Below are 13,456 nucleotides of genomic sequence, written 5' to 3'. Positions count from 1 at the left end.
ATCTAGACAGCTGACACTTTGACTTCACAGCCTCACCTGAAGTGGCTGTAGTTGCCAATGTCACTGAAACGTGCTTATTTCAAAGTGTAATCGTCTCCAGGGATGCGTCTCCTGCTACAGTGACTGTAGCACCACTACTCCAGCACTTACTGTGTCGCAGGCCTTTTAGAAGCAAATCCCGCCACGTCGCTTCATGACATTTTTCAGGCAGTTACTTTGAAAAACAGATCGAAGTAGAGGTGGGGGGCAGGATAAACTTCAACCCTGACCAGTGGGACATGAAACTGGTCAGCCACCTGTCAGATCTGATAAAAACCAACTAAATGTGCTTTTCCCTGCAGGTCTACTTACAGCACCATGAGTGTTTGCACAGATTTCAGTGTAGAAGTATGTCTGGTTTATAAAAATGCTATAAGGCACTGTTAGGCAGAGGGCAGGCCTCAGGGTGCTCCACACCAGATGCTGCTGGACTGCACCACAGATGACTGTTCAGACCTGCACGGGGGTGGATTCCTGACTCGGCATGTGCCCAGGCTGAGAAGCACTGCGTCATCCTCGGGTGATTTCAGAGTCCACATGATAACGTTTTCATGGCTTGGGATGAGCTAGAAAAGCTTTGCGCATTAGTGACGCCTGAAGTTGTCCACAACATTTGTGTCACTTAAGAGTCCAACTGCTCACATTGTACAGAAACCATGTAAAGTGTATTTTCACGTCCATGAGACAAACAAACAAACAGCTGCACATGTGACAAAGACACTGGACAAAAACGTCATTTTATCTTAAGGAGTTATACAAACATTTCATGAATCCTTCTGTTCATCTTGCTATTAACATGACACCAGTTTACTGCTGGTGGTGTTAACTTTATCCTCCGTCCCAAACAGGCGTGAACACAGTCCAGGCAGTACAAGTGACACAGAATCATTCCACATAAGGCAGAGTGTAAGATGTTTTTAAGCAAAGCGCAGTGCAAAAGTCCCATTTGTGTCCAGGTCTTCTTTAATCAAAATATTGCTTCATGTGTTCAATAAAAAATAATCTCAGGTTACGTGCTGGTTAGCTGTTGAACTCCACAGAAAATCTGCCAGCGTCCTGTGAAACCTGCTCAGAAAGACCCGAGCTGTGGATGCCAGCTCACTGGTAGTCTTCAGAGTCCTGGTTACTGCTCATCTCCAGCTCCTCAGCGCTCACCATGGCAGGGTTTATAGCAGCATACCTTGTCCCGTGAAACTGGCGCATATGAATCTGTAGACAAGTTAAAACAACGTCAGCTGACAGCGTACGACACACAATGACATGATCAGTGAGCGAGCACAGCTCATCCAACATGAAAATCATCCTCCGTCATCTAAAGCTGCAACAGACTATCCTGCCTGCAGAAGACGAGTTCGGCTAGAATGTGTTTGTGGAGAAGTGCTACACAGGAAACAGACCTGGAAGAAACAGCCTACCTGTATGTAGAGGTTGACCTCAGCGCTCCTGCACAGGTACGGGAAGTTTCCTCCCGTTTTCAGGTGCGCTCTTCTGGCGTTAGGATACAGCTTATACAGCTCCTCTTTGGCTTCCAGTGACAGAGCGCTCTGATCAAACACCTCAACATCCAGAGGAAACACCACATCAGGTGACAGGAGCAGCTGAATGGGTTCTGCTATACTTCATGACAACTCTGCTTTAACACTTACATCTATGATGGTCACAGCAACGTCCTTTATCTTGTGTGGCTCCACATACGAGTTCTGACAGTTGAGCGTTAGTCGCGATGCTAACTCACTTTGGTTCAAACTCTCCAGCTGCGGGACCAGGAGGGGAGACAGGAGAGAGGTGCACAAGGTTACACTGCTGTGTTCACAGTGGGCAGTCGGAGGGTCACCCACCCACCTCTGGCTCTATTCAGACACGGCTGATGGAGCACAAGGATGTCACTGCACTGGTTTAAAGAAAGCTGTCGGCAGCAGTTCAGGCTGTGTCGATAAATAAAAGGTGCTCAAATCAAATATTGAGGTTTAAGAATTGTATACACTGAGTTTCAGCCTCATATACTGGGTTTCCGTATATATTTGTATAATTGTTGCACCCATTTTCCAATTTCTTAATTAAATGGTCCTGTTCTTCAGCCTGAAAGAACACCGTGTTTAGCAAAGTGAAATATCTCTGCCTTGGAAAAGCTGATCGAGCAGTAAGGTATTCTGTGGTAACAACACTGTACAAGTAACAGACGCGCACACACTTACCCTGTCTACCATGAAATCAATTGCATCTGCCATTTTAGGGTCCACAGGTCCTTTTGCAAAGTTTCCCAGAACAATCTTCTTCAGCAGGAACGCTGGCATCAACCAGAAACTGAGGGACAACACAACACACATGAAATTGACCAAACACTTTGATCCATCCACCATCCATCCATCCATCAAAAGCACCTGTTTGCAGTCCATGTCTGGTTAAAGATGGAGGTGTCGCTGAATGAGTTGCAGAGGATGAGCGAGTGCACTCGGGGAGACTTGTGTGTATACTCAGCAAACTTCTGAGCCAAGAATCCTCCCAGAGATGCTCCAAACAGATGTACCTGAAGAGTCACAGCAACACCGTCACACACTCGAGGCACACCTCGAAGCAGCCATGAGCTCTGCACCTTAATACACGTTCAGTTAAAAACAACATGTGAACGGTAACCAGCAGGAGTGAGTGAAAGCGGTCCTAGTTTTGGGTAAACATCTGTTCATACTGTGGCCATGATGGCGAGTGCCAGCGGTGTCCAACAGCAGGTTTCACGAGGTCGCAGTTCCAGCCATTCAGATGTAGCTCTGCATCCATATTCATGTCATGATTACATCCACACGCCTGCCACTGTCAGCAGTTCTGCTCTGGTGTGAATGGACTCCGCTACACACACTTTCTATCACAGTATCTGCAGAGTGCAGGAACTGCTTTCCCCACAAGGGGGCACTGTGGTGGTTCCTGAAGCACACTGCTCATTAGCCTAACCTGTGTTTTAGACCCTGGCAGAGTTCTGCATGACCTCCGTTTCTGCTCTCAGCTCACGGTCAGGGTGCTCGCACTCATAAGCTGCGGTTCTAGTGCTTTGGCCAAATCCACTGAGCGGGATCAAAGCCGACTGAAGCCTGACTGACACCAGCATGTAGGGATTTCAAAACCCGACAGCCTTCCATAATATTGTTTGTGTGTAGGCATTTATGAGTTCTTACTGAGATAAGGTGACAGCGCAGTTTAAAAACAATGATTATTACAGAGCCCAGTGCAGTCAGAGCCCTCTCTTTCTTGACCACGGTTGAGGTAAAGTTGTCAGCAGGAGGTGGGAGGACTGTTTGATCACAACTAGGGCTGCCACGATTAGTCGACCAGTCACGATCACGTTGACTATCAAAATCGTCGACGACTAATTTAATAGTCGCTAAATTGAAGCTTTGTAAGATCCTGAAAGACGCAGGAATAAGTAGCAGGATTTAAGAGTGTAATAACGGACTGAAACAGGAGATGGCAGCACTGCATGTACAAGGATGCCAGCTGTCGTCTAATGCCAAAGAAGAAGAAGCTGTATTGTAGCTGTGTCCAAATTTAAGGGCCGCATCTTTTGGAGGCCGTTACGTTACAGCAGGGGTCTCCAATCCCAGTCCACGAGGGCCGATGTCCCTGCAGGTTTTAGATGTGTCCTTGATCCACCACAGCTGATTTAAATGGCTAAATTAGCTCCTCAACATGTCTTGAAGTTCTCCAGAGGCCTGGTAATGAACTAATCATGTGATTCAGGTGTGCTGACCCAGGGTGAGATCTAAAACCTGCAGGGACACCGGCCCTCGCGGACTGGGATTGGGGACCCCTGCGTTACAGTGACGTGACAAAGGCCATCCAAGTTCAAAGACTCATCCAAATGCGTCCTCCTTTCCCCCAGATTGGAAGGATGGCTCAGGTGTGTCCTTTGTGGCCCAACCTATCCCACAATTCATAGCACGGCCCAGCCAATTCCAGTTTCCCACAATGGTGGCAGCTACTTAGTTTTAATATTACTCTTTCTGGGTCATGAAATAAACTTTTAAGATATTTTGCAATATCTTAAATATCTTTCTAACATCTTAAATATGTAGCAGTGTAAAATTAAAATATCTGCCCGGTTTATCAAGACATCACATGTTTGCAAAAGCGCTCCGATGTTTTCGGAGACGTCTGTTACCCACCAGCTCGACAGCGAGCCGGGGTTCAAGGCTCCTTAGAGCCGGCAAGAACAGTGAACTCCCAGCACATCGTTTTCAGACTGTGCGCAGTCTTTAGCTACTCAGATTAAACTTGATATAGAAGTCATTTAGATAACTTAAAATGTTATTGTTTGGCTTTTTCAGTGTTTTATTTGTTCCTGAATAACTCTGTTTGGCTGAGATTAAAGTTTAAACACAGCTGAATAAACGTCAAACAGAAAACTGATTAAACTGAAGTGTGAGATGGTCGAGAGTTTACTTCAGTGTCCTGTTATATTTTAGATAGCAAGGAGCAGACGGCCGAGTTTATTAACCTCCAGAGAGACAATCTGCAAATTTCATTAAAGTTTAATAAACTATCATCTTGTCTTTATTGTTAGTTAGCACACACCTTACACACTTAAAGCTGTAAGCTAAGGATAGTTATATAAGAGCAGATGCTGCTGGTGCAATAAGCTGTACGTCCAATGGATGATGATCTGATTAGTCGATTCATCGCAAAAATAATCATTGACTAGTTGACTGTCAAAATAACCGTTTGTAGCATAATCACAACTCTGGTCTACATACAGATCAGTCACCGTCAACACAAAGTACGGCCTTACTTTATCCAGTTGCAGATGATCCAGAAGCTTCCTGAAGCCATCGCAGAACTCCATGAGATCCCAGTAGACCGGATACTGCAGCTGCAAATCACAGCACCAAAACAACGCCATCACATTCAGTTAGTGGTGTCAGGCATATTCCATTATCTGGTTAGTAAGTTTGTACTTGGAACAAACTGTGTGGGGTTAGCAATGAACATTTCAAGCAGGTCCATCATGTCCCCGACTCAGCGGCAGACACTCCCACAGTTTCACAACTTCCTGACTCGGGCTGGGTATCGTCACTGATTTCTAGAATTGATTTGATCCCGATTCACAAGGTCCCGATTCGATCCACGACTCAATTAGATCCAATTTTAACTCAGACATTCAGAAATATTATGATTCTGATCATTTATCAGTACTGACACTTGTGAGACTTCATCAGAGGTGTGAGCATCACAGCAGAGGCCTTGTGTCAAAGTAACTGAGGATAAAACAGAAAAACATGAAGGAGATTTTCCTGGCCTGGCTTTTTATAACAGATAACCTTAAAAACATTCTGCAGTAGAACAAAAATGAAAGAAAACCATGAATCAACATCTGAATATTACCTGATGCTGCTGAAGTGAAGCAGAGCAAAGTTACAGAGGTTTGATTAGAAACACAGCTGAGCGTTTTGCAATTTGGCATAATTTTAAAAAGTTTGTATTTCTTCAGTATGACACAGCAGAAATGAGGCTTTGTTGTTGGAAAAAAAAAAAAACAGCGGTGGACAGCGATGTTTGACTGGTGGGTAATTAGCAAGTAAATAATGCAGAAAACAGGAAACTGAGCTGTTCAGGGATTTTACCGTGGTGGCAGCAAAGCAGCAGAAGTCAGAGGGAATTCATGACGATGTTATCAAACATGAAGTGTAGTTTGAATCTTTTGGTTTCGTGAATGTTGGTCGGAAAGTGAGAAAACCTGCAGCATCAGAATCTGTGAGCTGTCGGCTCACAGATGCACCTGATGCGTCAGGTCCACGCTTTGTGTTTGTGCTGAATCCGCTCACCTGCTCTCATTTACTGTTTTAGCTGTTTGCTGGTTGATGAAATGGTTTTGTGAGGTTTAACCTAGGGCTGGGCGATACGACCTAAAATCCATTTCACGGTATAATTTGAAGCATGTGCGGTAATGACTTACATCGTGATATATTCTGTTCTTCTGTATAACGTGTTTTCCACACTACAAGGGGCAAAAGCCTTTAATTTTCTCAAAGATCGACAGTGCGCCTCATGTATGAATTCTGGTTGTGCTCACTGACCTCGAACCGATTTTATGCGGTACCCGCTAGCTTCCACCTAAACATGACATAGCATGTTCTGACTGAGAGATTTCTGAAGCATTCAAACGTACAGCTCTGCTATCACTTCCAACATAAATGAAGACAGGAAACTAAACAGCAGTGGCGTTTGCAGGGTTACTGAAGTTGGGCTAGCTGCTATATAATGATGTGCTACGTGATCGCTAGCTACACAGCTATGTTAGCATAATATAAACAGTGAAGCTGGAGGATGAACGCTAACTTTTTTTCCCCCACTCGATAAAATTTAACGTGGGGGTCTGATGGTCAGGGACAAATGTAATCGCATGGCAGGATGCTGTAAACGGACCAAACTTCAGTCAGGAGAACAACTGAGATGATCCATCCACAATACGAGGTTAGTCATTAATATACTGCAACAACATGGGAACAGAGAGGAGAATTCAGCATTAATGAATCGATGGTACGGAACTGGAGGAAGCGCAGTTTTTGGCTTTCCCCATATTTCAAAAGTACTTCATCTCTTTGCTATGACTGTCGCCCGGCATAATTTGCAGATGATACTGCTTGCAGCCGCTCCCATGCTTTCGTCCAAAACAGGCGCAGCTTAATGACACCATCAACATGCGTTATCGCGGTAGAGCGGTATAGTCAAAATCCGTGGGCCAGATTTATATAGTTTCTGCCGCCCACCTGTAGTTTAAGCTGAGATTCTGGTGTTTCTGGCAAAATACATTTATATTTAAAAATCGATTCAGGATTGAATGAATCGATATTGCTTTATCCAAGGTAAAATTGATTTTAATCGGAAAATCAATTATCAAAACCCACTCCTAATCCCGACTGAGGCTTTGTGCTACTGTGGCAGAGCGTCTCATCTTCCAGTAGCAACTGGACTTAATATGTTATTCAAAGAACTGCCAAAGAAATTTGAGGCAGACTATCCTGTGCAGAGTTACTGCACACAATAGTCCACCGGGATCGCTCACCGAGATGACTCTGTAGCCCCAGCCCGTCAGAGCCAGCACCTGCTGGAAGAACACCTCCGCTGTGCCGCTGACTGGAGGGAGGAAGATGATGGGACAGCGGACACTCTTTGGTCCAGCGTCGTACAGTGACCACACCTTACTGTCATCGTCATCAACAATAATCTGAGGAGAGAAACACATGACAGAGACCAGCTGCCTATTTAAAACAACATGCCAACAGAAAGACTGCAGCTCTTAAAGGTTGTGATGGAGACTAGGGCTGGGCGATATGACCCAAAATTCATATCTCGATATTTTTTTTTAAGTTTTAAGTTAAGAACAAAAAGAGAGTTCTAGTCACACTGTGTCCCAGATGTCACACGGGCACTTTTATTTACATACAGCGTAGATGTACATGAAGAAATTACTCAAAAATAAATTATCAGCATTTATTAAATAATCATGGTCCATAAATAAAAGAAAACAATGTTGTTTTTGTGCATAACAAAAAGCTCACAATTGTGCAGTCAAAATGTAAACTAATAGACGCTGAGCATAATAACAAAGAGACAGATTTCACAGCTGCACCACGTCTCTTACAGGTGCCATTTGTGGTCCTTATACACACAGTACGGTAATATTACGTTGAAGCACAGTACGTATCACTCCGCGAGGCTCCTCCTCGGTAGCTGTAATCCTCCGACAATCCATCAAGCAGTGCAGCTCCGTAGCTTAGCAAAGTCATATTAAAACATTTTTTGACAGATTGCTGAGCGCCGTGTTCCACATAAAATCGGTTCGCGGTCAGTAAGCACAACCAGAATTCATACATAAAGCGCGCTGTCGATTTGAGAAAATGAAAGGATTTTAGGCCGTGCAGCCCCTCCGGGCTGCATGTCGTTAGCGCGGTTAGCTCGCTAACACGTTGACACTGTCCAGCCCCACGCACGGGGCGATCCGCGGTAACTCGCTAACGGAGATTTTCCTCTTTCATCTTGTCATTGCCTGCAGGTGAAGCTATGGGGGAGGGGGAGTTGTGTTCAGTGAAGGAGAGGCGAGGCCGAGTAACGCAGCGTAGAGACAAAAGTGGACGAAAGAGGCAAACCTGCGGCTCCACAAGTATAATTATAACGTAACATAGACTATATCGATATAAAGGATATTATCACATCTTATATCTCGTATGAAAATATATCGATATTTTTAAAAAACTCGATATATCGCCTAGCCCTAATGGAGACCAAACATTTTACAGTTGCCGTTTCCTGAGCCCATTCAGTCACATCTCTGTTTTTCAAAAGCATTCATTATATGTTCTGATTTTTGTACATTTTATATTCATTTCATCATTCAGCGTGAATGTGATGCCAGGTTCTTTGTTGGCCATTCTACGTGCCGCCCATCTGTGACTAAATGCTCACTACATGTATCCATGTTGGAGTTTTATTACAGCGTTCACTAAATACAGAATGATGAGTGCTGCAGGCCTGGCTCATGTTACATATATGCTGCGGTAAACGGACTGCTTCTACTCTACCCAAACATTTTTCTATGCATGTGCTTTCTATCCAGCATTCATTCTGTTGGATGCCTCAGTATATGCTGTTATTTTTGGGCCTCTATTCTGAGTGCGCCTACATAATTTTTGCAAATACAAATGTTGCATTTTGAGGAGAAAATTATTTTGAGTGAAGAAAATTCATTGCTGCTTGCAAGAAATGTATTTCAGTGTTTGCTATTATCCACACACACACACACACACACACACACACACACACACACACACACACACACACACACACACACACACACACACACACACACACACACACACACACACACAAATTCTGATTGGCTGTTTTGGTGTCCAATCAGCTCGCTAGCTACTGCATTCCAGAAACACTGTCCAAAGTGTAGCTGAATCCAGTGGAGTGGTTTGGTTTAAACTAGATTAAAACGCATTTTTGGGTAGTGTCTTTAATTATTTTAATTTAAAATATATAATTTTTAAGACCATTGTTGGTTTTATTCTAGTTTAAACCAAACCACTCCACTGGATTTGGCTAGTAGCTAAATCTTTATCTAATATCTTTTATCCTGTCTTTCTCTTCTCACCCCAACCAATCACAGCAGATGGCCCCGCCCCTCCCTGAGCCTGGTTCTACAGGAGGTTTCCTCCTGTTAAGAGGGAGTTTTTCCTTCCCACTGTCGCCAAAGTGATTGCAATAAGTTTCTTAATTATTTTGTGGATAAGGTTGCTAGTTTGAGACCTCCGACTCTACCTATTGCTGACCCAGCCATGCATGGTTCTTGCTCAAGTCTGTTCTCTGCTTTTCTACCAATTGTTTTATCTGATTTAGAGAAACTTGTGTTGAATGCTAAACCGTGTGGCTCTCCAAATGACGTTGTTCCTCCCCGTTTTCTTAAAAAGGTATTTCCTATCATCGGACCACATATTCTGAACATTATTAATACTAGTCTTTTGTCTGGTCAAGTACCTAGGGAATTTAAGCATGCAGTCATACATCCTTTACTTAAGAAACCAGGCTTAGACAGTTCAGTCATATCAAATTTTAGAACCATCTCTAAGCTTCCCTTTCTTAGTAAGATTCTGGAAAGGATTGTTTATACTCAGTTGATGGACTACTTGAATGACTCTAAATTGTCAGAAATCTTTCAGTCCGGCTTTAAGCCATTCCACAGCACGGAGACAGCCCTCGTAAAAGTTATGAATGACATCCTGATAGCGACAGACCGTGGTAAATATGCAGTGCTGGTCTTGTTGGACATGACAGCTGCATTTGACACTGTGGATCACGATTTGCTGATCTCCCGCTTACAGCATTGTGTGGGAATTTCTGGTTCGGCACTTTTGTGGTTAAAGTCCTATCTTTTAAATAGGACCTTTTGTGTTAAGTTGGGGTCGGCCTCATCCTCTGTGGCCCCTCTGCTTTGGGGTGTTCCACAGGGATCTATTCTTGGGCCGTTATTGTTTTCATTGTACCTCTTGCCTCTTGGCGCGATTTTCCGAAAGCATAAAGTGCCATTCCATCTATACGCAGATGACTGCCAGCTCTACTTACCTTTTAGTCATTCTGATAGTCTCCCAACTGGACCTCTGCTTGACTGCCTTACTGATGTCAAAGCATGGATGGCAAAAAACTTTTTAAATTTTAATGATCGGAAGACAGAAGCAATTTTATTTGGCCCAAATCGTTCTTCTCATACTCCGGATGTTGATCTTGCAGCTTTGACTTCCCAATTAAAGAGTTCGATCACAAATCTCGGAGTTAAAATTGATTCTGCACTCACCTTTGATGACCATGTAAACGGGGTGGTAAAATCAGCATTTTATCACCTCAGACGTTTATCAAAGGTTAAGCCCTTTCTTTCCAAGCGTGACTTGGAAAGCGTTATTCATGCCTTTATTACCTCACGTTTAGATTATTGTAATTCTCTTTTAACAGGGGTTGGGCAGGGCACTTTGTCACGCTTGCAATTAGTGCAAAATGCTGCGGCACGATTTTTAACTGGTAGAAGAAAATTTGATCACATCACTCCGATTTTGGCCTCTTTACACTGGCTTCCAATTGAATTCAGGATCCGTTTTAAAGTCCTTTTATTGGCTTTTAAATCCCTAATGGTCTGGCACCTGTTTATTTGTCTGATTTGTTGAAGCCCCACGTCCCCACTCGTTCCCTTCGGTCAGCTGAGCAGTTGCGGCTTTCGGTCCCAAAGTCACGGCTGAAACTTAGAGGAGACCGAGCGTTCTCTGTTGCCGCGCCGATGCTTTGGAATAACCTTCCTCTCCATATTAGACAGGCTGCATCAGTGCCAGTTTTTAAGTCTTTATTAAAAACCTATTTTTATTCCCTGGCTTTTAACTCTGTGGGTAACTGACATTTTTATTTTATTTTTTTTATTTTTTATTGTTTTTTAACTTTATTGCTATGTCTGGTTTTATTACTATGTGCATATTAGTATTGTACAGCACTTTGGTCTACCAGGTGTGTTTTTAAAGTGCTATATAAATAAATAAATAAATAAATGATGATGATGATGGCTTATGGGGGAGGGGGGGGGGAGGTCATATGATTTTTGGGGTTTTCTCTGCATGTACTATTGTAGGGTCTACCTTATAATATAAAGCACCTTGAGGCGACTGTTGCTGTGATTTGGCACTGTGCAAATAAAATTGAATTGAAATTGAACACTTTTTACTCTCTACTGCACAAATATGGGCACTGCACAGCTGTGGATTAAATGAAGCTTGGAAACAAAAGATTTTATCGTCCATGCCGCCCTAGTTTAGCTGTCCGAGCACGTGATGCTGAAAGCAGCGGCCCTGTGACTACTGCACACAACATCAGTATAAATGTGACCATGTGACAGATGGCTGACTGACCAACATGTGTTAAGGACAGAAGCCTTCAGTGCTCACATGACAACAAAGCAGGAAGTCTGCAGTGGCAGAAAGCCTCATGCACACCAGATCTGAGGACAGCCAGGCATTCAGTAGCTCACAGACTAACCACTTGGAGCCTAACTATTTCCTGGCACGGCGACAGAGTGAACCCATGTTCAGACAGCACCACCAACAGCAGTGTGTTAGTGTGAGCAGAACTAAGCTGCTGTGACTCTCCCTGGAGGAGTGTCACTGGAACTAAAGAGAAGATATCGTGATGAAGAGCAGCTCTAACACATGGACGGGGGAAACGTGGTACATACTAGCACATAGTAGTACTAATGTACTAAAGTACTAATGTAGTAAAACTAGTTTGTGGTGCAACTCAAATGCGGCTGCACCAAAATCCTGTGGATCATATGAGATGTTGTCATGTTCAGTGCCAAAGGTCACACCGAGCACACGACTGGTGATCTGACCACAAGAATGCTTGTGCATCCACGTGTAACCCTCCATGTATTCATGTGCACTGTCACAATCACTATGACATTTCAAAATGAAATACACTGCCATGTCAGAAACACACGTATAACAACATAAACAACTCCAAACAACGTTTTTAGAGCGTTTCCTGCTCAGTCATCTCTGAAAACTCAGACATGGATGATGATGATTCTGAAATTATACCTTCATATATCACATACATTTACTTTTAAAGTCCTATCCACCCACCTTTCCCCACTTTAAAGTCCGAGGCCAAATTTGAACATGAGCATTTAAAAACTATTAAAGAAAAAAGTCTAAATTGTCTTACATCAAAATCAGGGTCTGTAATTTAGAACAGACGTTAAAAAAAACCTCAAAGTTGTGTTTCTAATGCCACTTCCTGTAAACTCTCCCCGACTCCTCCAGGGTATGCTCGCAAAAATATTTAACAATCATTTTGTAATTAGTCGAACTACATGTGCAAACTCTAGACTGCCTACTGACATTTTTGTTTTCATACTGCTCAATCCAGCACGAAAGTTAAATAAAAATGGCTTTTTCTTCATGTTGTGGTTCAGTGGAGCAGAAGGCCTCGGTGAGCTCGGATCATAGTTTCGGTTCCAGCCCGCCTCCGCCATGCACCTGTACTAAACAGTAACCTGGCTTCTAACCGCAAGCGAGTTTGTTTTTCCTCGCAGGCACAGAGAGGACATAACAAGTGTGTACTTCCTTAATGACGCAGTGGGCCGAGCAGCTCTGTGTACTCACTCTCTTCAGTGGCACCGTGCTTCTGAACCAGTTGTAGTCCGGAGACACTTTAATCTCGTCCATCTGTGGACACACAAAGTAGCAGTCACAGGATGGCGGCGTGCTTCGGCCGGGGGAGGTTCGGGGAGAAAACACCACCCGCCGCGGCTACCTGCTGTTAGCTCCGCGGCTAACTGCACGAGAGCACCGGCTAAATGACTTACCACAGATGTTCACCGCGGCCCGAGACGCCGTGACGCCGCTGTTCCCGTGCTACCCGTGGACGTCAGTCACCGTATTCGAGACTCCAGGTCCATGTCGGGGTACCGTTTCTTAAGCGGCCGCCTGCTCATGTGACTCTGCTTTCACACACTTCCGTAAAAGCTCCTGGCTGCCGCGTTCACCTCCGTGCCACTTCTTCTATTGGTTTAATGAAGAATGAATCGAAAGCTTCCAGCGCAGCGCCCCCTGCTGTTTCCTTTCAAGCTAATAATCTAATTTATCTAACGCAAATATGGCGTAACTGCTCCAGGTTTGTATTATCTGCAGTGATGAGGATAAAACACAGAAAAACATGAAGGAGATTGTCTTGGCCTGTTTTTATAGCAGCCAACCGCCTTAAAAGTATTCTGCAGTAGAGCGATAAGTAAGCAAATCATGCAGAAAACAGATTTTTGATGGTAAACTGTTCTTGGAGCACAACGAGAGAGAGAGAGAGAGCTGTGCAGGAAGCGTGATATTATTGCGGT

General features: G+C 43.9%; 1 protein-coding gene across 2 annotated transcripts; it reads right to left on the bottom strand.

Annotated features, from left to right (window-relative positions):
- Nucleotides 1–685: 685 nt before the first annotated feature.
- On the bottom strand, nucleotides 686–13,163 carry spg21 (SPG21 abhydrolase domain containing, maspardin). Of its 2 annotated transcripts, XM_026158375.2 has the most exons (9): nucleotides 12,932–13,163; nucleotides 12,729–12,791; nucleotides 7,091–7,252; nucleotides 4,817–4,897; nucleotides 2,421–2,566; nucleotides 2,235–2,343; nucleotides 1,686–1,793; nucleotides 1,455–1,595; nucleotides 686–1,248 (listed from the first exon to the last, which is right to left on the bottom strand). In XM_026158375.2, the coding sequence occupies exons 2-9, from the start codon at nucleotides 12,789–12,791 to the stop codon at nucleotides 1,138–1,140; spliced, it is 921 nt and encodes a 306-aa protein (XP_026014160.2). In that variant the 5' UTR covers nucleotides 12,932–13,163; the 3' UTR covers nucleotides 686–1,137. The 2 variants fall into 2 exon arrangements, with proteins under 2 accessions (XP_026014160.2, XP_026014245.2); XM_026158460.2 differs by lacking the exon at nucleotides 7,091–7,252 and having other exon boundaries at nucleotides 749–1,248; nucleotides 12,932–13,122.
- Between the last annotated feature and the right edge of the window lie 293 nt (nucleotides 13,164–13,456).

This window comes from Astatotilapia calliptera, chromosome 1, assembly GCF_964374335.1.
Source record: "Astatotilapia calliptera chromosome 1, fAstCal68.1, whole genome shotgun sequence".
Lineage (NCBI taxonomy): Eukaryota > Metazoa > Chordata > Actinopteri > Cichliformes > Cichlidae > Astatotilapia > Astatotilapia calliptera.
The sequence above is the reverse complement of the archived record's forward strand: the minus strand, read 5'-3'. Positions and strand labels throughout refer to the sequence as shown.

What these genes read in the sequence shown, in the direction of transcription:
- spg21 (XM_026158375.2), bottom strand. Translation starts at nt 12,791, where the DNA reads ATGGACGAGATTAAAGTGTCTCCGGACTACAACTGGTTCAGAAGCACG. An exon ending in CAGACATGGACTGCAAACAG is followed by an intron (nt 2,344 to 2,420) that starts GTGCTTTTGATG and finishes GTTGTCCCTCAG; the next exon opens with TTTCTGGTTGATGCCAGCGT. An exon ending in TTGATTTCATGGTAGACAGG is followed by an intron (nt 1,794 to 2,234) that starts GTAAGTGTGTGC and finishes CTGGTCCCGCAG; the next exon opens with CTGGAGAGTTTGAACCAAAG.